Source organism: Asparagus officinalis, chromosome 9 (assembly GCF_001876935.1).
Source record: "Asparagus officinalis chromosome 9, Aspof.V1, whole genome shotgun sequence".
NCBI lineage: Eukaryota > Viridiplantae > Streptophyta > Magnoliopsida > Asparagales > Asparagaceae > Asparagus > Asparagus officinalis.
In genome coordinates, this window is record NC_033802.1 from 65,308,961 (window position 1) to 65,333,403 (window position 24,443).

Genomic DNA, 24,443 nt, shown 5'->3' on the forward strand with positions numbered 1-24,443 from the left:
TAAGTTTCCCCTATATAAACCCTTGTAGTTCTCTCTTCTCCTCACCCACTTAAACCCCACTCCCCTTTTCTCATGGCCTCTTCACTTTTGGTGTGCATTTGTGTACTTGGGCTGAGCTCAGTGGCCATGGCTGCTAGCCCAAGAAAGCCCATTGATGTTCCCTTTCAAAGGAACTATGTGCCCACTTGGGCTAATGATCACATCAAGTACATCAATGGTGGTAATGAGATCACTCTCTCTTTGGATAAGTACACAGGTATGCCGATATAAAATTTTGTAGCTTGTTTTGTGTAGGAATGTTACCACATTGTGTTTTTGCTCATTTTGTTTTGATTTGTTGTGCTTTGGTCAGGAACTGGGTTTCAATCAAAAGGTTCTTACTTGTTTGGGCATTTCAGTATGCAAATAAAGATGGTTCCTGGGGACTCTGCAGGAACCGTGACCGCTTTCTATGTAAGTATTGGATCAAACAATCTTGCTCTGCATATCGAAAACCCAAAGTGATGATGAAGTTAATCGCATGTTTTACACTTTAATTTGTCTTTCGAGGTTGAATAGTTTTCATATGTTAAAATGTAAACTATTTTACAAGGAAACAAATTTGTTGATGTGTTGTTGACGTGATACACATTCAGAACGGTTAAGGATTGAGATCAAACTCTATATTCTCTCTTGAGTCTCGTTTTAGCCTCACTTTTAATTAATCATCGTGCCTTACTAGCTTTAATTATTTATCTTCCTTTTTTAACGTTATTTTTTCAACACTCATGAGTGTATCCAGATCAGAACTGACGATCCAGATGTATGTCAGGTTAACAACACTTTTAAGCAATAACGTAGAAGTACCCATTAATCAAAAGTGTGTAAAGACTGGAACACAACTTAAAATGTGTGCCTAATAAGATTCGAACATCATTGTTCTTGCTAATGTGGACTCACAGGGGTAATGCTTGTTCTTCTAGATTTGCTTCCGAAGTGTGGGGAATATTAGCACCCATCATTTCAGGTTTTCCTCCGCTTCAATTTTTACGCCATTACATTTTGTGTGGTTTTCATCTTTTGCAGCTGTCTTCACAAAACTCAGAGCATGATGAGATAGATTTTGAGTTTTTGGGCAACAGGACAGGACAGCCATACATACTTCAGACCAATGTGTTCACTGGGGGGAAGGGGAATAGAGAGCAGAGAATATATCTCTGGTTTGATCCAACCAAGGCCTACCATTCCTACTCAGTTCTCTGGAACATGTACCAGATTGTGTGAGTCCTTTGTTCCCTCATTCTTATCCTTTTTGCTTTCTCCAATTTACTTGTTTTTTTAATTGAACATTGTAACTGGACTATGTTTTTGGGAAAAAAAATAGTAAGAGGTTTATTATAGGAATTTATAAAGAGGTAAGAGCACATGCTTGTTACCAATCTTATTAAATTAGTATAACAATATATAGAAGAAAAATTCCTCAAGGACCCAAAATATAGGACCAATAGGAGGGACAAGTGAGGACACCATTCCTATTGGATAATGAGTTGGCCATCATTAATGATGACCAACTCATTATCCAATAGGAGAGGAACACCTCACTTGTCCCACTTATTAGTCTCATATTTTGGGTCTCTGTAGCAAAGCTCTGCAGAAAATATTGTCCGGAGATTTATGTACTATATGTAGCAAAGCTCTGCAGAAAATATTGTCGTCTCCTTTTTATTTGTGCGATAGAGGAATGTCTGGAGATTTATGTACTATTTATTCTTGATACATATATTTACTTTAATTACTTGATAGAAGTAACTGGATATATTTATTTGTGCAGTAGAAGAGCATCTTTTTATCTCACCAGCTATAATTATTGTTAGTCATTTTTTAATGCTTAATAATGCTTTAGTGGGTAAAATCTGCTCTCCACTATTCCTTTACTCCAGTGTGAAAGAGTAAACTATGCTGAGAGAGCATGTGAACTGTAATCCATCAAGCTCCCCACTTGCTTAAGACTTCAAAGCATCCTCACATGCGTTGAGGACAAAACAATAGTACGTAAGTTTTTTAAAAAGTCTGAAAAGGTTTTTGATGGTGATGCTTCGTTGATCTGATCCTGGCCTTGATCAGTCGCTTGTTGGCAGCTGTGCACTGACCATTTGTTCATTTTTTTTTGGGCTCAGCGCGTCTTGTTCTTTTGCCATTTGTTCCTTTGCTCCTCATCCTCTCTCTCTCTCTCTCTGGGTGTCATTATTCCCAACTTTTCAGGCATTTATTTACAAAAGGTTAAACTTTAATTTCTGGGAAAAGACAGAAGAAATGCTGGGATTATTTTTCATTTTTCTGTGAAAAATTCGTCTATTTTTTTCTTCTTTCTCTCATGGTAATAACCGAATATTAAACCCATGGTAAATTGGTAATACACGCAAAACAAGCCACTGCGACTGCAACTGCATTTATTTTAAAAGCTTCAAATTCTAAAATTGAAACAACCAATTACAACTACTTCTGATATCTATTTCGGCGACTGCAGTTGCATACAACTGATGCTTACATGTCGTCGAAACGTGCTTCAATGATTAACTAGTGAATACTAACCATATTTTCCTTGTGTCGATTTATAAACCAGTTTCTTCGTCGACGACGTCCCAATCCGAGTATTCAAAAACAGCAAAGACCTCGGGGTTCGATTCCCCTTCAACCAGCCCATGAAGATCTACTCAAGCCTATGGAACGCGGACGACTGGGCCACAAGAGGCGGGCTCGAAAAAACCAACTGGGCCAACGCCCCGTTCATCGCGACCTACAAAGGGTTCCATATCGACGGATGCGAGGCCTCGGTCGAGGCCAAGTTTTGTGCCACCCAAGGGAAGAGGTGGTGGGATCAGAGAGAGTTTCAGGATCTTGACGGTGTGCAATACCGCAGGCTCAACTGGGTCCGCCAGAAGTATACCATTTACAACTATTGCACGGACCGAGCTCGGATCGCGACGATGCCGCCGGAGTGCAAGAGAGATAGAGATGTGTGAGTTACTTAACGCAATGTGCGTGGCTGCTCTCTTTTGTGTAAGTTGAATTGCTTGTGATCTCAAGTGCTTGTGTTTGTATCGTTATGGTTTGTGGTGAAACTGAAAATACGCAATGATAAGCGATTATGTGTATGTTGTTGTTACGTCCAAAAACTACTTGGTAGTTACCAATAAATATTAAGCTCTAATTTAGAAATTGTGCTTCGTGCAAAATCTTGAAGACAACAAATGTCTCTACGTTTCTCTCTGTCCGAAAATCTTTTCGGTCGGTGTTACCGTGAGCTCTCTCGGTCGGAACAAATAATCACAAGGCCAACCAAGATTAGCGAGGAGCAATAACTACATAGTGGGTTGCATCGCATCTCCCGATGCAACCGCACGCTTAGCAAAAGGAGAAGTGTTGGACCACTTGCGCAGGTTAGGGCATCTCCAACAGCTTCTCTAAAATTTTCTCCAAAATAGGGAAGCAAAAGTCATATTCTCCAAATTATTTTTACACCAACTCTAACAGCTTTCACATTTTGAAGAATCTATTTTTTCCTCCAAAAATTTAGAGAATGCTGCAGATTTTGGGAAGCTTCACCATTTTTTCTCCTCCATCCTTATTTTGGGGAATGAGATGGGGAATCTGTTGGACCAAAAACCTAACTATATATATTCTCCAAAAGTGGAAAATGAGGAAGCTGTTGGAGATGCTTAAAGGGAGGACGGATCCAGAAATTTTTTTCCCCTTATGGGGACACGTGTACTATATTATATATATGAACTAAATATTTACATAATAAAATTTCTAACGGCAGAAAATCTTATTCATACAATAATCATAATGACCTCAGCATATAGAGCTGTCATGATCATTTTCATTTTCACATGGATTGATGAACTAAACATGGGTTGTAATGAGGCTGGCTTGAATATTGGCTGAAAATTGACATGATTGGGGGCACCTTGCATAATTGAAGGGAGGGCACTAATGAAAATTAGAGTGAATATCTAAAACATTAATGAAATTTGTGGGGACACGTGCCCCTAAGGATATACTTTTTGCATCCTTGCTTGGTTAAATGTGTTTATCTCAATTAAGCCAGTTGTTTAAGCAATCTAGTATGACAAATCTTATTAGAACTTTCCATATTTAGTTCATCTTTCGGAGACATCACATTATAGCCTTTTCTCTCCAGTGAGGAGAATACACACCAGACATGACACATGACAATAAATATGCATCCAAATATTATCACCGTTCTAGACCATTGAACTTTATGATTTTTGCATTTATCTAAGGATTGGTATCCCTTAAATATATGTTTATTGCCATGAGCATTCTTATTGGATACTTTCTCGAGCAAGCACATGAGTTCAAATCTTTCATACGTGTTGTTTGTGAGCATGAGGTGTAATATCTTGTCTTGGAGGCCTCAAAATAGTTATAGGAGACTGCTTTCTTGTGAAATCTGGTTTGGCAACTCCAACTTAAACTAGTTTACTCCAACTTAAACTAGTTTAGTGAAACAAAAAATATTTAAGTCCTTTCTTTTTCAATTTAATTGTTACAGCATGAAATGCACCTAGTCATTTGTGTTGGGGAATTTCACTCTCCCCACCTACTACAATATGTGCAACTCCGAAGCCAACCCACAATCAACAAAATATAAAATGACCACAATAAAAAAAAGAACATCGGGGTTTACGTGGTTCAGTTGACCAACTTCGACCTACGTCCACGTGGCAACAATACGAGAAATTCACTATGTATCAGTGAGAACTACAAGAGGAATCACTCAACTCTCGTCTCTCAACCTCACATACATAATTGATGCGGCATAATTATGTACCAAAATTGCAAGTGCACAATTTATCAAGTTATAGTATAAAAAGATATCGATCCCACGAGGAAGGTGATTTTAAAAGATTATTAGAAATGGTTCTTATGTTTTGTGCATGACAATTAGGAATAAAGAATAAGTGTGATTATGATGAGTGGTTGTTTTGATTTATGTGCAAAAGATAATAAATTAAATTTTAGAGAAGAAAGAATCAAAGAATAAATGAAATCACAAGGCAAGAAAGAAGAATGAATAAAATCAAGAAATAAACTAAGAATGAAAAGAAAATTTAAGAAAGTTAAGATGGAGGATTCAAAAGAGGTAAGAAATCTAGAATATAATCCACTAACCAATTTCAATTACAAAATATAAACTATTCTCTTTTTATCATATTTTAACTTAGATTTATTAAGCATAGATTATCAAACTATTTAAGGAAAGTGTAACCTATCAAATTATCATCTAAGTTAAAATTACTATTCATGATAAGAACAACAACATGATAATAATCCTAGAATTCATAAGCATAACTTATCAAACCATTTAAGATAAGCATAGATTATCAAATTCTTCTTCTACCGATTAGTTCTCTAGTTGATTATCCTAAACATGAACATTTTAAGTGCAAGAGAATAATTCATACAATATAAAGGAAATTAGACTAGTTTCATATAATTCTAAACTTCCTACAAGAATTAAATTCACATCTTTAAGAAATAAAAACAAGAAAAAGAACTAATTACAAAAATAAAAAGAAAAGAAAAATCTAAACTATGAACAAGAAATAAATCTAACTACAAAGAAAATAAAAATCTAAACTACAAAATAAATTACGGAAATTAAATACAAGAAAATAAATCTATTCTACAAATTAAAGTGCAAAAAGAAATAAAAAGACAAGAAAATAAATCTACACTACTAGCATGAATTTAAATCTAACTAATAAGCAATAATAAAGAAATTACTAAAAAGAAATAAAAGAGAAAAAAAAATGCAAACCTTCAATTTGCTCTTCATCTCCATCCTCATCATTCAACAAAGAGGAGAAAGAACAAATTTAAAGAGGAGAAAAATTATTATTATTAATTGCAACTAAAGTTATAATTTTTAGAAGGCCTTCTCAATTAAGAGTAGCTCTCCTCTCCAAAAGGAGTTTACAAAATTTTTCACACTCTTAACCCCTCACTCTCTACCCCTATTTATAGTAATCTTCAATGAATATGAGCCATTGGATTTGTCTTGAGCCCCAAGCAACAATCTCCACCTTTGAATTTGTTTTTTGTTCTTCTCTAGCCCAACATAAGAGGCCTAATTGATTTTCAAAAACAATTGAAAATCAAGTCCAGCAAGTGCAAGTCCGGTCCAATTCCAAATTTTTGCAGCAACAAGTCCGGCCCCCTATGCATGATTCATTTGATTTTTCAAGTCTCTGCAGCAATCAATATCCAGCCCATTCATGTTAAAAGCCAATTCATGTGATTGAAATCCAAAACAAATCCGACCCACTCATGTTAAAAGCCAATTCATGTGATTAAAATCCAAAACAAATCCGGCCCAATGCAGCAGTCCAAGTCCGGTTTCAAAACGCTTCAACTCTGCAGCAAAATCAAACAAGTCTGGTCATGGAGAACTTTTTGCAACCAAGTCCAATTCCAATCTTGAATTTCAAGTCCAATCTCCAATTCAAATTTGGTCCAATGTAGCCTAGTTCAATTCATTTGGTGTAATTTGTTTGATGGGCTTTGGGCTTCCAAGCTCAAATATTTCATTTGAGAAACAAGAGGAAGAGCTGCCATCTTGGATGTTTTGGAACATTTGGGCTATTGGCCTTCAAAATTCAAATATTTTACTTTGGCTTCTTGATAATTTCTCTTATTTCTTCATTTACTCACGGGCCTTTGTTGAGAGATGAGATTTTTGGGATTTATTTTTTATTAACCTGCAATTAAAGATAAAAGCAGTTATTAGTGGTATATTTATTCATATAAAATAGATAATGAGGGTATAAAATTATAATAAAATGTGATTATCAATAATCAACTCTCATATTCTCTTGTAGAAGAAATGACGAAAATAGCATAAGCAGGAAGAAACATGAATCTGGCGGGTCGGTCGACCGCAGACACTGCGGGCTGTGTGTCTACAGGCATAGGACATGTGAGGTGTCACCATCCTGTTGCATGATGCACTGTTTATGAACAATGCATCATGCAGCCGGATAATGACATCTCACATGTCCCATGCATTGGATCCCCTATTTGGGTCCTCGTAGCAACACCCTTAAACCAGGGCTACACGCTAAGATACTAGAAACATAGTCTTCCCTCGGAGATTGCATACTTTAACCAAATAAGTTGCAGTTTCCAATGCTCATGGCCGTAGGATAAAACCAGGAATTTTTAACTTTCATGCACTAAACCCCTAGTATAATTTCATCACACCAACACCATAATCCACAGCAACAAAGCAGCAAATAATAATAATAATAACAATTTAATAATAACTGAAGCAAATTATCTGAAGCAAATTACCTTTGGAGCACAGTCAATTCATGGCCACAGCCCTAGACAGCAGCTCGGACAAAAACTCTTTCTGACTCGCTGCATGAAGGAAAATTAAAAAAATAATTTTTCAAAACAGCCTTATTTTATTTTATTTTTTTATTTTTAAAATCGACCTATTTTTTTTATTTATCAAAACCGACCCGTTTTTTGCCACGTTAGCCTAATCACCCTCCTAAACAGTCGGGGTTGCCACCCTCGACTATTTAGGACATAAAATTTTAAGGTTTAAGGCTTCTAATTGGGGTTTAACACCCTCCTAAATAGTTGGGGTTGGCAACCCCGACTATTTAGGAGGGTGATTAGGCTGACGTGACAAAAAACGGGTCGGTTTTGGTAAATAAAAAAAACGGGTCGATTTTAAAAATAAAAAAAAATAAAATGGAGCTGTTTTGAAAAATTGTTGAAATAAAAATCCAGTTGATGTTCAGTTCAAGCCCAGTTCCCGCCTAAGGAATCTCATTTACTTATTAGTCTAGACACCAACAAAGCTTACCACTGTACCTTCGATTCCCAAGTAAGGCCTTAACCTCATCCAGCTAGGGTTAGAGATAAAGCCAAAGCCCAAATACCCCTCAGTCATCAAACCCCAGTTACTCAAAAGACCGGAGCTTGAAAGCCCAGGTCGAGGTTCTGTTGGCGAATAAAATCTCACTGCCCTTTTCAGGGCGAACTTGAGGACAGAGGCAGAGGACGCTCAAGGAGGATCTCTCAATTTTTTATGCCGAAAAACCCAGTTTCTTTTGGTCTGGGCTTTAAACGGAGTCCAGCCTGTTTGCGTTCCTAGTGAATCTAAGGTTTGGAGCCGGTTAGTATGGGTGCTAAATCTTATCCGTATCCAATAAAATACGTATAATATTATCCGTTAATATAGTTGCTTAAACCTATAGCAGATTGTCATTGAATATGGTTACCATAGTTTTTTCAGTGAGCTATTTGCAATATTCAAAATTTTCTAGTAGTTATTTGTAAGGTCTACTTGCGCTTTGTTAGATTTTTTAGAGGTTTTATTTTTGCAATTTTGTCATTTTTAAGGTGGTTGCTTATAATTAAATTTGTATTTTTTAGGAAATATGTTTGTAGTTTTAGGATGTTCAGGGTGTCGTTTGTAATTTTTAGAATTTGAAGGGGGCCGTTTACAATTATATATATTTATGGGGTTGTTTGTAGCTTAATTGTTTTCAGATGGCTATTTTTTATTTTTGTATTTTTAATTATCAAATTATTTTTGTGGTTTTCTTAAACTCCCGAACTTATCGGGAGTTTTAAAATTTTTAAAGTTTAGTGTCAGATGATTAAACTTATTGATGGTTTAGTAGAATTTGTTCTTAAAATTTTAAGAAAGACCAAATAATAATTTTAGTTTATGGATAACTATTTTTTTTAATTTTGGACACTTTGATTTGTTTAGGATTCTCAAGTATTTGGCTGCAGTTAGAATTTTCTAATTATAGACAAATTTAATTTGATAAGAATTTCTAAGGGGGTGTTATTTGTTCCGGATTGTTGACTTGGACTCAGATAATTGTCTACGAATCTGATATTCTTGGATTGGGACCTGGACTCGGATTTTATGGTTAGAACCAATGACTATTGGATTCGATTTTGATTTTTGTGAGTAGAATTCTTGAGCTTTTGGTCTAGATTTTTATCTGTTGCTTCGGATTCATAGACTAATGGTCAGATTCTCAAACTAAATTTTAGATTCACGAATTATTTGCATCAGGAGTTTCAAATTAAATTATTATGTAGACTAATAATCATTAACAAAAAAATAAATAATAACTTTTAAAAGCACCCTCACTTTGATTAACGGAGGATAAGAAAAGACTTAATACATTTTGTAATCCGTTTAAACAGTTCAAATGAAATGTATGTAATATAGTATTAAATATTTAAAATATTTATATATTTAAGAAATGAACATATCTAAGTTAACATTAAATATTAAATATATTAAGTGATTAAATAGTATTAAATAAATTAAATATATTTAGTGATTAAATATTATGAAATATTAAATATATTTTATTTTAAATGACTTAAAATAAATTTATAGAACTTGGTTAAAAATATTTTAAAATAAATACATTCAATGTTATTATATAATAACTTAAATATATTTAATTTAAAATATATTAAATATTTAAGAGTTATGCTTTGGTACTCCAAAAATAAGAATTTTTATAATTTTTAAATGGATGGAAAATTAAAAATTTGGGCTGAAAATAACAAGGGTGTATTTGTCCTTTTCTTTTCAATTCCTATCCTATTATTTCTCTGTCCATAACCACTTCACCCACCTCCATTGTTTCACGTTTACTAGGTGAATTGCACACATGCAATGCACATGGTATACTTTTTAGATCTAGTTAAAATTGATAATTTAGTTTAGCCTAATTTGGAGCTTATATACATGTTTAAACAAACATATAATAGTGTAATTTTCAGATTTTGATTTTTCAATGTACAAAAGAATATAAATCAATACAATTTATTACACTTATTTCATGAATATTTTCTCGTAAATGGGGTATTAAATTGTTAATGTTAGTATGTAGAAAGATCCCCTGACTTAGTTCTAAATCTTTTCAATGAAAATATAAATAAAAGTGTAATTTTACAATCGACGGTTAATTTTACAATCGACGGTTAATTTTACATAAAGAGAAGAGGAGAGAGAAAATCCACATAGCAACATCATAATATTCCATCAATTTTAACTCGGACTTTCCCTTAAAACTTTCTCATTAAAAGCTATGAAGTTGAAACAGAGTGTGGATTTTGAAATCCTAGTCCTAATAACAATATTAGACAACCAATAACACGTTAAATTTAAATCCAAATCCTAGTCCTAAACCAATAACACATTAAATTTAAATACAAATCCTAATCATTAACTAATAACACATTAAATTTAAATCCGAATCCTGCTGCCTCTTGGCCAAGGAGACACCTGGGATAACAGAGAACTGTGTCTATTTCACTGATAATGAGTATCAGGCCGTGCTCTTGGAAATGCCTAGTGAGCTCGGAATATTCAGCTTGACCAATGACAGTTTTGAGATCTCCTACATCTCCTCTGATGTGCATCGAGCAACAAGGCAAGTAGTGCTTGCTCCTTTGGTATTTAATCATGTATCACCAGTGTATTTTTCTTCAAGAGTTTGGTATTTTTTACTAGTGTATCTTAATAACCAACTGCAATAAATTATGTGGACATGCATTATATATTATCTTTTTACTATGTAAAGCTTTATTTCAATTGTTTGTCCGTTGCGGCGTTGTGGTCATAGCTAGAAGCCTAGAGTGAAGTATTGAGCGTGAGAGCATGCGTGCAAACAATAAGAAGAAGCGAAGATGAGACCGGGTGGTTTTTTTAGATAAAATGTTTCATCAGAAGATGAGATCCGATGGAAATGTTTAAGGAAATATCTGGACTAAAAGTAAACCTTGTCTATTCCATTGATGATTATGCAAATAGAGTACGCATACCTTGTTGCACATGATTTCAAGTTTTTTTTTAAATTACCACTACTGATTGTCGCGCCTATGCGGAAGCGTGCTCGCTTACCAAATAAGTCGTAAGCACAGGAGAAGAATAACCAATCACACACGAGCACAATTCAATCCAAATATGACAGATCAATCACAAACACAGAGATATACGTGGTTCGGTAATTTACCTACGTCCACGGGGAGAGGATGGAGAGATTCCACTAAATCAATGAGAGTACAAAGGGTTACAATCTCACAAAACTCACAAATTAACCCTCAACCAAATCTCTCAACTTGCTCATAATATCTCCCTCTCACAATGCTCAAAAAGTCTCTCTAATCTCTGATTACAACTCTCATTTTTTTGATGATCCTAATCTCTTCTAAGGCGTTCTATATATATAGAAAACCTAAAACCAAAACAGACTAGGAATTCTAAAAAAAAAAAAACAAATAAGGAATCCTAATAACCTGTTACCAACACAGATTAAGAATCATGTTACCAAAATAGATTAGAAATTCTAATAACATGTTACCAAAACAGATTAGGAACCTGCTATCCAACAATTCTCCACCTTGGCGAAGTATTCCCAAAACTGAGCCGATACCAACATGAGCACCAATACGTCGTCTTACCAAATTCGTCTACACCAATGTGGTTGCCTACGTACCCCCTCTCTAAATGATCAAGCCGCCCGTAGTTCATCCAAATGGCCGTCATCGGCCTCAACAATCACGAATGTTGGTATACCAGTCAACCTACCTGAAGAAGGTCATGGAGAGATTTTAAATGAATAAATCTCATGAACTTAGCACACCAATGGTTGGTAAATCACTTGAAGTAGATAAAGACCCATACAAACCTAAAGAAGATAACGAGGATATTTTAGGAGCCGAATTCCCGTATTTGAGTGCGCTATTGACGCACTTATTTATCTTACAAATTGCACCATGCCTGATATTGCATTTGTGTTAGACATGCTAGCAAGAATTAGTGCATCTCCTGAAAGGAGATATTAAAATAATGTTAAATATATCCTTTGGTATTTTCAAGAGATCTTTGTTTATTCTATAAAAGAAATCGAAATATGACATTGGTGGGCTATTCTGATGTTGGTTATATGACTGATCCCTATATTGCCAAATCTCTGACTGGTTATATGACATTGGAGGTCTATTAAGCATACAATGTTTACTAGTTGAAACCACTCAGAAATTGTTCCTCTAAATGTGCCCCATGCGAATGTGTAAGGTTCAAATCACTGATAAAACACATTCGATGATCGTGTGGCATATTAAACGAGGATATTACCCCGTTGTCTTTTCTAAGGATAATGTACCTTGTGTTGCATAAATGAGATGTGGAAAATTTTTATCCACTTGCGCTCGAAAATAACAATGAAATTAACATAGATAAGTTCGCTCTAAGTAGTCACAATCTAGATGATTTGATCACCAAATCCCTTAATACATCAACTTTTAATTTTATGGTATCGTGCTTGGCCACCACGGTATGCATAGACTTGAATGTTTGTTGTCTTGACGGGGAACAAATTATTTTTCAGAATAATCCTAAAGATCAAACCCCGAAGACGGTGGCTGTACTCTTTTTTGCTTTAGCTAAGTTTTTGTCCCACTGGGTTTTCTTAGCCAAATGTTTTTAATGAGGCAGCTAATGCAACACAAGTTTGGATTCTGAAGATCTATAGTTGTACTCTTTTTTCCTTGGCTAAGTTTTTATCCTACATGGTTTTTCTTAGCGAAATGTTTTTAACAAGACAACTGATGTATCAGAAATAATGTATATATGTCATGTACTCTTTTCCTCGACTAGTTTTTCCCACTAGGTATTTTCTAGCGAGGTTTTTAACGAGGCATTGACATCATGTAGTAATGTCCAAAGGGGAGTGTTGTAACTATAAATGAAATGAATGTGGACATTAATAGAAGAAGTCTCTTCACTTGCTTGTGACTTTTAGTATTCTCTTTCACATCTATATAATGTAAGCCATGGAAGACAAAATGGATGGAGAAATAAAGATGAATAAAATGAGATGATCACTTTCTCTCTATTTTTTTCTCTTCTCTATTTATTTACTTTTACATTTCATGTTCGATTCTTACTTATGATATGTGATGTATGTAGATATAACAACAAGATTACAACAAAAGGGAAGTTAAAATTCTCTTTGTAAACTAAAACTACGTAAGGACCATATTTCATTATTGTTGAGTTAAAAGTGGTAAACTATTTAAAACTTACTATCATCTATTTGTTGGAGTTGGCTCAATTTCCAACTCATTTATTGCTACAGTTTTTCTACATGCAGATACAATTTTACATGGTCTTTTCGGGCATGATGTAGTCATTATTTGGCTCGGAAATCTACATAATAGTTATAGAGGTGCATGTATAGTTTACTTCAAGCTTTGAATCACAGGAAACGAAGCAGTATTGAGGGAGTTATGGTCAGTCAAAGTACCCTACTCGAATCGGAATAGATTTGTGTATTCTCAAGCATTTTGGAAGATGAAAAGGTTCATCAAGACCTATAAATAGGCATACTCTCATTGTGGAGAGATCGTCCAAAATCACCCAAGTTTTTCACTTGTTCTCTTAAAAGTATAGAGAGTTAGAGTGAAGGAAAGTCTCTTGTGTTGTAGAGATCTCTAGTGTTGAGTTAAGAAAAGTTAGAGTGAAGGAAAGTCTCTTGTGTTGTAGAGATCTCTAGTGTTGAGTTAAGAAAGAAGGAGGGTGTGTGAGGGCTGTGTGGAAGTCTTGTGTTGTAGAGATCTCTAGTGTTGAGTTAAGAAAGAAGGAGGGTGTGTGAGGGCTGTGTGGAAGTCGGTGTTGTCGGGTGTGCCGTGTGTGCCTTGTACCCATTTTTTGATTCCATTATAGTAAAGTATCCTCTGAGCTCCAAGCTCAATCCGTGGTTTTTCCCGTTTGGGTTTTTCATATAAATCCTTATGTCCATTATTTGTGTGATTATCTTTTATCTTTTTTATCATTCAAAATAAGACCCTGAAGTGATGTTGAGAAGTTTCGCGATTCGTCAACACCAACAAGTGGTATCAGAGTATTGTTGTGGTGTTCTTAATGGCTAAAGACAAGTCGATAATTGGCGGTGTGAAGGTTGAGCTGAAGCCATTTGATGGTGAAGCAATTTCACACTGCGGTAGCGCAAGATAAAGAATATCTTGATTCAGAAAGATCTACACATGTGCATTATGTAGGTTGAGCACAAGCCAGAGACGATGTCTATGGAGGCTTGGAACAAGGAAGACCTCAAGGCGATGAGCTCGATTGAGCTGCACTTATCCGACGAAGTCATCTACAATGTGATGGAGGAGACTACCGCAAGGGGCACATTGGAGAAGTTAGAGAATCTCTACATAGGAAAGACTCTCTTTAACAAGATTTTCTTAAAAGATAAATTATTTAATCTTCGTATGAAAGATGGAGATGATGTTATGGAGCATCTTAATGTGTTTAACCATTGTATAATGGATTTGTTGCGAGTGAATGTCAAGTTTGATGAAGAGGATAAAGCTTTGCTATTGCTACTATCCTTGCCGTCATCATTCAAACATTTTCGGACCACACTAATGTTTGGCAAGGAGACTCTTTGATTTGAAGAGGTTGTTCAAGACATCATCTCTCAAGTCAAAATGAACAATAGCACGGCAGCTGACTTGAAAAATGAAGGCCTACTCGTCAAGGAGTTGAACGATCGGGGTTGACCAAAGGAGAAAGGTGCCAAGTTGGACAACCGTGGGAGATTTAAATCCAAGAGCCACAAGGATAAGGAGTGTTACTACTGTCATAAGAAAGGCCACTTCAAGAAGAACTGTAGAAAATTCAAGGCAGATCAGAAAGAAGGGAAGAAATCTGAAACCACCTCTTTGGCTGGAGTTGCCACAGAGAACAATGCTGAGCTTCTTTCGGTTATGTCAGGTGAAACCATTTCTAATTCATGAATTATTGATTTAGATTGCTCTTTCCATATGTGTGCAAACTGGTTTTGATTCAATACATATGAAAAGAAGGATGGAGGTGAAGTCCTTATGGGGAATAATGTCGCGTGCAAGGTCATCGGCATTGGCACAGTGAAGGTGAAGATGTATGATGGCATCATTCACACTTTCGGCAATGTGCAGCATGTTCCTGCACTCAAGAAGAACCTGATTTCTTTGGGCACTCTAGACGCAAGCGGTCTCACCTACTCCTCAGGCGGAGGTAAGATCAAGATTTTTAATGGCTCGATGGTGATCATGCAAGGAGAGAAGCTTCCCAACAACTTGTACAAGCTTCTAGGAGATACTGTCTTAGGTGAAGTTGTTGTATCCACAACTTCTAAAGAGAACTCCAGATTGACTCTGAAGACTCGGCTCATCTATGACATCTTCGTCTTGGCCATATGAGTGAGCGGGCTATGGAGGAACTGCACAAGAGGAAGCTGTTGAAGAACATGGAGACTTGCAAGTTGGATTTCTACAAGTATTACGTACTTGGAAAGCAATGCAAGGTCTCATTTAAGCCTACAAATAAGGAGAATCATGCAAAGGGTATTCTCGACTATATTCACTCTGATGTATGAGGGCCGACACCTACAAAATCTCATGGTGGTGCACGCTATTTTGTCACCTTCATGGATGACTATTCGCGAAAAATTTGGGTCTACTTCATGCGGGAGAAATCTGTGGTCTTTGAGAAGTTCAAAGAATGAAAGGTGGAAGTAGAGAACCAAACTGGACGGAAGATCAAGTATTTTGCGAAGTGACAATGGAGGTGAATATCGTGATGGGCGATTCCTAGCATTTTGCAAGCAAGAAGGCATTACGCGATACTTTATCGTAAAGAAAACTCCACAACAAACTAGCGCAGCGGAAAGGATGAACCTGACTCTTATGGAGAAAGAAAGATGCATGAGACTTCATGTAGGATTGCCCAAGTCTTTTTGGACTGAATCCGTTAACCATGCTACCTACTTAGTTAATCGGTCACCATTTAAGCTGCTGAACTTCAAATGTGTCGAAGAAGTATGATCGGACAAAGAAGTTGACTATTCTACTTTGAAGATTTTTGGATGCAAGACATATGTTCATATTCCGAGTGATGAACGGAACAAGCTGAAGCCAAAGTCACTCGAGTGTATTTTTCTCGGTTTTGAGAAGGGAGTGAAAGGCTATAAGTTGTGGGATCAAAAAAAAGAAGAAAGTACTGAGTAGAGATGTCGTGTTTGATGAAAGACTTGGAGCTGAAGCTATTGACAAAGATGAGGATCGTTGTCGTACTGAAATTCCTTTGTCAACGGAAGGTTATATTCTAGAAAGTCAAGCTGAGGTGGAGCAACATGACGAACATCAACAAGCCAAAGAGGTTCATGCAGAACCTACAAGCATAGCACAATCAAGACAGAGAAGAGGTATCAAGCCTCCTCAACGATTCGGATGGGAAGATGAAGCATGCTATGCACTCTTAGCTAGCGGAGAAGATCCTTCTACTTTCAAAGAAGCCATGGAAAATGATGAGCGGTAAGAATGTATAGGTGCTACGTCGGAGGAGATGAAATCTCTCCATAAGAACTTCGTTTGGGAGTTAGTTTCGAAACCGCAAGATCGAAAGATCATCGGATCTAAGTGGGTTTATTGGAAGAAAGAAAGCATAAATGAAGCAAAGGCTCCTACCTACAAAGCAAGGTTAGTTGCGAGGGGTTCTCGCAAAAGGAATGAGTAGATTATGATGAAATTTTCTCTCCAGTGGTCAAACATACATCCATTCGGGTGTTACTATCTCTTGTAGCGCAGCATGACATGCAGCTAGAACAACTCGACGTGAAGATAACTTTTCTTCATGGAGATTTGGATGAAACCATCTATATGGCTCAGCCAGAAGGATTTGTGGAATAAGGAAAAGAAGACTTTGTGTGCAGATTGAAGAAGTCTTTGTATGGGCTCAAGCAATTCCTAGGACAATGCTACAAACGCTTCGACTCCTTCATGCTCTGAATTGGTTACAAAAGAGGTGAGTATGATTGTTATGTTTACTCACACACATTTGATGATGGCCATATGATTATTTTAATGCTATATATGGATGACATGTTGATTGCATGTCGAGATATGTTAAAAATAAATGAACTCAAAGGAATGCTGAGTTTGAAATTTGACCTGAAAGATCTTAGTACCGCCAAGAAGATTCTTAGAATGGAGATTAAAAAAGACCGGGATAATGGGAGACTGTATTTGTCTCAAAGCAAGTACATTAAAAAGGTCCTTGAAAGATTCAACATGATCAATTCCAAGCCTATGTCCACCCCATTGGCTACTCACTTTAACTTAAGTACAAGGAAGATACCATCTACAGAAGTTGAAGCTGAAGAAATGAAGAAGATTCTGTATGCAAGTGCAGTCGGATGCTTAATGTACGCAATGGTATACACAAGGCCAGATCTCGCTCAAGCTTTGAGCGTGGTGTCAAAATACATGTCAAATCCAGATAAAGATTATTGGCAAGCTGTCAAATGGATTCTTAGATACCTGAAGGGCACCAGAAAAAAGGGGATTATGTTTGAAAGACAACATGAACTGGTGTGCATCACTAGTTTCGTCGATTCCGATTATGCAGGAGATTTAGACAAGAGAAGATCCACAACAGGATATGTTTTCACTAGCGGTGGAGGACCTATATCTTGGAGATCCATGCTACAATCCATCAGTGCCTTGTCTACCATAGAAGCTGAGTACATGTCATTAACAGAAGTTGCAAAGGAAGCCATATGGCTCAAGGGCTTAGCAAGTGATTTGGGTCTAAATCAAAACTCCGTGAAAATTCAATGTGACAGCCAGAGTGCTATTTGTCTGCAAAGAATCAGGTATTTCATGCAACGACAAAACATATTGAAGTACGCTCTCATTGGATTCATGATTGGCTCATGAATGAAGAGGTCGATGTGAAGAAAGTTCATACTGACAAGAATGCAGTAGATTTTCTCACTAAACCGGTTATAGTGGAGAAGTTCAATCATTGCTTGAGTCTGCTAAATCTGATAACAGCTCATGAGTGCACCTAGTCACTAGAGGTGCGGGGAGATAAGTTGATGCTCATCAAGGTGAAGCAGTTGAAGCCAGAGCAGAACTTGCTCTGAAGTTTCGGAGTCTAACTTCTTAGATTCCGAAGATCCATGTTCCGGTGACAAGTGTTCGTGATTCAGAAGACTAATACTCCGAAGATGTAGCTGACAGTTTCCAGTGGCGTTGGATATCTCGCCAAGGTGGAGATTGTTGGAGTTGGCTCAATTTCCAACTCATTTATTGCTGTAATTTTTCTGCATGCAGATATAATTTTGCATGGTCTTTTAGGGCATGATGCAGTCATTATTTGGCCCTAAAATCTACATAAAAGTTATAGAGGTGCATGTATAGTTTACTCTAAGATTTGAATCATAGGAAATGAAGCAGTATTGAGGGAGTTATGGTCAGTCAAAGTACCCTACTCGGATCTGGACAGGTTTGTGTATTCCCAAGCATTTTGGAAGATGAAAATGTTCATCAAGGCCTATAAATAGGCATCCTCTCATTGTGGAGATCATCCAAAATCACCCAAGTTTACCACTTGTTCTCTTGAAAGTATAGAGGGTTAGAGTGAAGGAAAGTCTCTTGTGTTGTAGAGATCTCTAGTGTTGAGTTAAGAAAGAAGGAGGGTGTGTGAGGGCTGTGTGGAAGTCGGCGTTGTCGAGTGTGTCATGTGTGCCTTGTACCCATTTGTTGATTCCATTATAGTGAAGTATCCTCCGAGCTCCAAGATCAACCCGTGGTTTTTCCCGTTTGGGTTTTCCACGTAAATCCTTGTGTCCATTATTTGTGTGATTGTTTTTTATCTTTTTGTCATTAAGAACAATACCCTGAAGTGGTGTTGAGAAGTTTCGTGATTCGTCAACACCAACACCCTTAAACAAATAAACATCTGATTGAAAAAAATAGTAGAAAGATAGATTTGTCTACATGAAAAAGAGGAAAACAGGGGAAAAAAAAATACGACGTTCAACTTATCCAAAGCACCAATTCCGACATATTTTCTCTTCCTTCCCGAAAGAAAACAAAATGATGAGGAACGATTCCTTTTGAGTCCTCCGTTGAGAGTAAATATGATGAAGATAAGGATTTAGAAGTATTCAAGGCTTCATATGTTATTGTGAATATGTGCAAAAGATAGGAGTCAATATAGGGGAAAGGAAAACAATCCTATTACTAAGTGAGTTGTCCATGAGATGATTCACTTTGATAAGAATGGTCAATGAATATTTTGTGTGTAATAGGGGATAGGTGTCCTGGAGATGGCGCACATAACCTACGACTTTATAAATATGAATCTACGGATGAACAAAAGAAAACAACTGGGGACAACATCATGTTTTCTTTTTTGGTACAAGTCCACCTCATGTACTAATAAAAAATACTGTGAAAATTCATCCAACCATATCTGCAAAAATGGCCATTCTTTAGACAACCACCGTCGCTGCTTGGACCACAAAGCGCTCGAGGATAAATTATTGAAAGCTAATTATACTAATCAGGAGACAATGAACATATGAGGACAATAGTTGGTTCAACTATGATGTACTCATGGGCCTCAAATTTAAAAATGAGACAAGAGGACAGAGAGAAGCATGGCTTTCATATTATAGGACAAAGTTCACATAGAAGGCTCTTCACAAAAAAAAAAATCATATAGGGAGTGAAGAGATATATTATCTGACCTAGTAGGAATGATGATAGATATATTAGATTATCTATCAGCACAAAATACTCTAATAGAAATCACATTGATAGGTAGTTTAATTACGCAGTTGTTATCAGTGATGTATACATCAAAATTCATACAAGATCAAACATTTTAGTTTTCTGTCTCTACTGATGGTCAATATAATCATATTAATAGATGAGAGCGATGTGTAACTTGACGTAATATTACTCCTTTTTTTTTAAATTCTCTAGGACCCCCTTTATGATTTTTTCCTCACATATCAATGACTACAAAGCACTACGATAAGGAGAGGCAGGCGAACAGACAAAAACCAAAGCTTAGACATGGGCTGAGCCGCTGAAGACTTAGAAAGAAAGCGTCAAATATATAAATTTATCAGTCACAATAAAATTGTCAGGCACACGAGAAAGATTCTGCCTATAATACCTGGCAGAATCATGACTCCTCTTTTGCCAATAAAACAAATGCCAGTAGGTGGAAGTCCTCGTCATGTGGAAAGTAAGAGTTGTCCACTTCCCTATGTGGACCTCTAGTGAACTATTGAAAAGCTTTTAGAAAAGATTGAGAGCTACTAAGCGTGGGTAATATCGATGATTGTTTTAATTTGAATGTAGCCTACCTTGCAAGTAGCTAGGATACCTCGCACTACGGAAGGGAAGAAAAAAAAATGAAATTGTAGACCCTGTTCACATACACATGAAGGCTAATTTAGACCGCCAAGTTGTAGCTAGGATTTTCCACATGATGCATGAAGGCTGAATGAGTGGGCTGTTGGGGTTAATCTATCGACAACCCGTGCCCTCCGGATCTTGTGACGAACAAGTAGCAAGCAAGAACTCACAGCAAAATAAAGACTTGCAGAAAAGAACAAATAAAGAAGAGAACACAAGATTTAACGAGGTTCGGCAATCGTCCCTACGTCCTTGGGAGCCACACCAGAAATTTCATTGATTATTGGTGAAGATTACAATGCTTGCAAACGTCTCTCTCTCTCTCTCTCTCTCTCTCTCTCTCTCTGAAATCTCTCTCTCAAAGTGTTCAAAAGACTCTCTTTTTCGTGTACTAACTCTCACAAATACGTTCAGATATATATATAAACCCTAGCTCAAATAGATTCCCAAACGAACCAGGAAACGGGTAAAACTCGTCATTGGTTGACTGATGCGCTTGCATCGGTCGACTAATAAGAGCTTCTTAGTCTGCTTCGTGCACAGTATTGGTCGATTGATATTTCTTGTCAGTCGACTGACCAGAGGAAATTTTTTTCCAGCTTGTTTTTGTCAGTCTAATCAGTCGACCGATAGGCTAGTTTGGTCGACCGATAAGAGGGATTTTCGCTGCTTGCAGAATTTGTTCCCATGTTTTGATATACACACTCAAAAACCAACAATCTCCCACTTGGAGACCAAACCTCCATCAACAAGCTCTCTTGAACTTCAGCCATCTTAGCAAGCATAGTTTCACAATGGTCATTGTTTTCGTCAACGTATCTTTAGGATTTTGGTTCCCCAAAATTTTCTCCAACAATAACTTCATGTCCTCTATCAGCGAGCATATGAAGTGGTAACGCACTTCGATGTGCTTCATTCTGGCATGATATACTAGGTTATTGGTAAGGTGTATATCACACTGGCTATCATAATAAAGTACTATGTTCCCCCGCTTCAGACCTAACTCTTCCAGACATCCAGTCAACCAAATCATCTCCTTACTAGCCTCAGTCACCGTGACATACTCTGCCTCAGTCGGGGACAACGTCACTATCTTCTGCAAACGTGATACCCAGCTCACTGTTGTCGATCCTAGAGTATAAATGTACCATGTGATACTTCGCCTTGTATCATGATCAGTGGCAAAGTCTGCATCCACATATCCCTGCAGTTTCAATTCTTTTATCCTAAAGCACAATGACATATCTATAGTCCCTCTAAAGTATCTCAGTATCCACTTCACGACCTCCCAATGCTACTTCCCTAGATTGCTAGCAAATCTGCTCATAACTCCCACTGCATGGGCTATATCCGACCTCGTGCAAACCATTACATACATAAGACTACTACTAGCTGATGAGTATGGCACTCTGGTCATGAACTCCTTCTCTGCATCTATCTTGGGCGATTGCTCCTCAGATAAGCTGAACTGACTTCCAAAGGGCATATCAACGGCCTTTGCAATCTGCATTTTGAATTTCTGAAGTACCTTATCAATGTATTTAGCCTGACTCAACTTCAACGTCCATTCAGCCATATCCCAACTGATTCACATCCCAAGAATTTGCTTGACTACACTCAAATCCTTCATAGCAAACTCCTTTGCCAAATGCTTCTTCAACTTGTTAATCTCCTGTAAACATAATCCTGCAACTAACATGTCATCTACATACAACAATAACACGATATAGGAAAACTCGAACCTATTGAAGTAGCAGTAATGATCTGAATTGCACCGTCCATAGCCATTGCTTTGCATAAAGTTATCAAACTTCTTGTACCACTATTTTGGAGCTTGTTTCAAATCGTATAAGCTCTTCTTAAGCCTACATATCATCTCTTCATTTCCTTCCTCTATGAAGCCAACATGTTGTTTCATGTAGATTTTTTTTATCCAAGTCACCATGAAGAAAGACAGTCTTCACATCTAACTGCTTAAGGTAGAGATTTTCATCAGCTACCAAGCTCAACACCACCCTGATAATTGTAAGCTTCACGAAGAGGGAAAATATCTTTGTATAATCCACTCCTTCCATTTGTTGGAATCCTTTCATAACTAATCTGGCCTTGTATATTTTGCTACCATCACTCTTCTCCTTGACCCGGTAGACCCACTTGTTATGTAAGGCTTTCTTGTTTGTAGGAAGTTGGGCTAACTCTCATATCTTATTCGAGTGGAGAGAATCCATCTCTTCTTGCATCACATATTCCCATTGCTAAGATTCACTATGTTGCATTGCCTCCTCATAGCACTCCGCTTCTCCACTATCTGTCAAAAGCAAGTAATGTAGTGATGAAAAATATCTGGGATTTAATTTGGGTACTCTGAATGACCTCCTAAGCTCCTCGCCCTGGGTATTAGTCTCTGCACCTGGAGTCTCCTCCATTCATTGGTCAGAGCTAACATTGTCTCCCCTCCCCATCCAGAAGCTTCTCTAAATCCATGTACTCAGATGTAACTACATCCATAGTGTTGTTCCCACTGCTTTGACTATCCTTGTCATTATCCCTGTCTTTGTACATCACCTCTTTATTAAATATGACATCTCTACTCTTGATGAATTTTCTGTTCTTATCATCCCACATACGATATCCGAATTCATCAATACCCTATCTAATGAATATACACTTCTGTGACCTAGCTTCTAGCTTGTTTTTGATATGGTCACTGATATGAATATGTGCCACACAACCAAAAACTCTCAAGTTGAGAGATTTACTTTCTTTCCACTCCAAAGCTCTTCTGGAATCCCAAAGTCTAACGGAACCGACAGCCCATGATTTATCAAGTATGCTGCTGTATGCACCACATCTGTCCAAAACGTCTTAAGTAGAACTGCATATAGACGCGTACTCCTCGCACACTCTGTCAATGTTATGTTCATTCTTTATGTTACATCATTTTGTTGTGGTGTTCCTAGAGTAATCCTTTCTAAACGAATCTCATTCAGACCACATAACTTCTTGAACTCCTCCAACTCATACTCTCCACCATTGTTTGATCTCAGACACTTCACATTTAAATCTGTCTCATTCTCTACCATGGCTTTCCACTTCTTAAAGATCCTAAACACTGCTGACTTGTGCTTCATGAAGTATATCCATACATTCCTCGAGTGATCGTTGATAAAGGTGACCTAGTACACTAAACCGCCAAGAGAAAACACACTAGATGGACACCATACATCTATATGAACAAGCTCTAGCTTGTGAGCTTTAGGTGGTCTTCCACTCTTCTGAAAGCTAGCCCTCTTCTGCTTCACGATGATGCAATCTTCACAAACACCAACTTTCACTGAATCGATGCCGGATAGCTTTCCATGTGAGTGTAGAATCTTTATACATTTCTGACTCATATGTCCTAACCTATTGTGCCATAGATCTGTACTTTTCTTGCCAACTGCGATTGCGAGGTATCACTTGCATGTGAAGTTAAATAGAGAGTTCTAGTTTTATTACCACGAGCAACCGCCATAGTACCATTGGAGACCTTCCACGAGTCCCCGGTAACTGTCAAAACATAGCCTTCTGCTCCAAGCTAGATAACGAAAACAAGATTCCTCTTCAGCTTCGGTACATGTTTGACATTCTTTAGAAATCACTTAGAACCCTTCATGTCTATCTACACATCACCTCTTCCCACAATACTGCAAGGTTCGTTATCCCCCAAGTACACTTTCCTAAAGTCCCCTGCTACATAATTTTGAAGAGTTAGCAGTGGCTTAGAATGAGGCTCCCGAATCAATAATTTATGAATCAGTGTCACTATCCTTAGTAAGGATCAAGGCATCTTTCACAATATGAGCCTCCTGTTCATTTGTATCTTTCTTTGGCGCTTTACAAATTGAAGACATGAGGTCTTCCTTGCCACAGTTCCAAAACTTTCCTTTAATAGGCCTCACCTTCGACTTTGACCTCTTCTTCTTCGACTTTGACCGTTTCCTATTCTGGTTACCCTTATTCTGTCTTCGGTCTCTCTGCTCGAAATTTAGGGCTAAACCTGGACCCTCTGATTTGGCCAACTTTCTTCTAACCTCCTCGGATAGAATCATACTCACAACCTCGCTCAGCTATAA

General features: G+C 37.2%; 1 protein-coding gene across 1 annotated transcript; it reads left to right on the top strand.

The window, feature by feature from the left end:
• LOC109823757 (xyloglucan endotransglucosylase/hydrolase protein A-like) lies at positions 1-3,198 on the top strand. Its single transcript, XM_020390126.1, has 4 exons — positions 1-256; positions 353-453; positions 1,066-1,259; positions 2,603-3,198. Exons 1-4 carry the CDS (start codon positions 73-75, stop codon positions 3,000-3,002), a joined length of 879 nt encoding a protein of 292 aa, XP_020245715.1. The 5' UTR covers positions 1-72; the 3' UTR covers positions 3,003-3,198.

Excerpts from the sequence above, each read along its gene's own strand:
- LOC109823757 (XM_020390126.1), top strand. The coding sequence starts at position 73 with ATGGCCTCTTCACTTTTGGTGTGCATTTGTGTACTTGGGCTGAGCTCA. Across the intron at positions 257-352 it reads CTCTTTGGATAAGTACACAG|GAACTGGGTTTCAATCAAAA; the intron begins GTATGCCGATAT and ends TGCTTTGGTCAG. Across the intron at positions 1,260-2,602 it reads TGGAACATGTACCAGATTGT|TTTCTTCGTCGACGACGTCC; the intron begins GTGAGTCCTTTG and ends TTTATAAACCAG.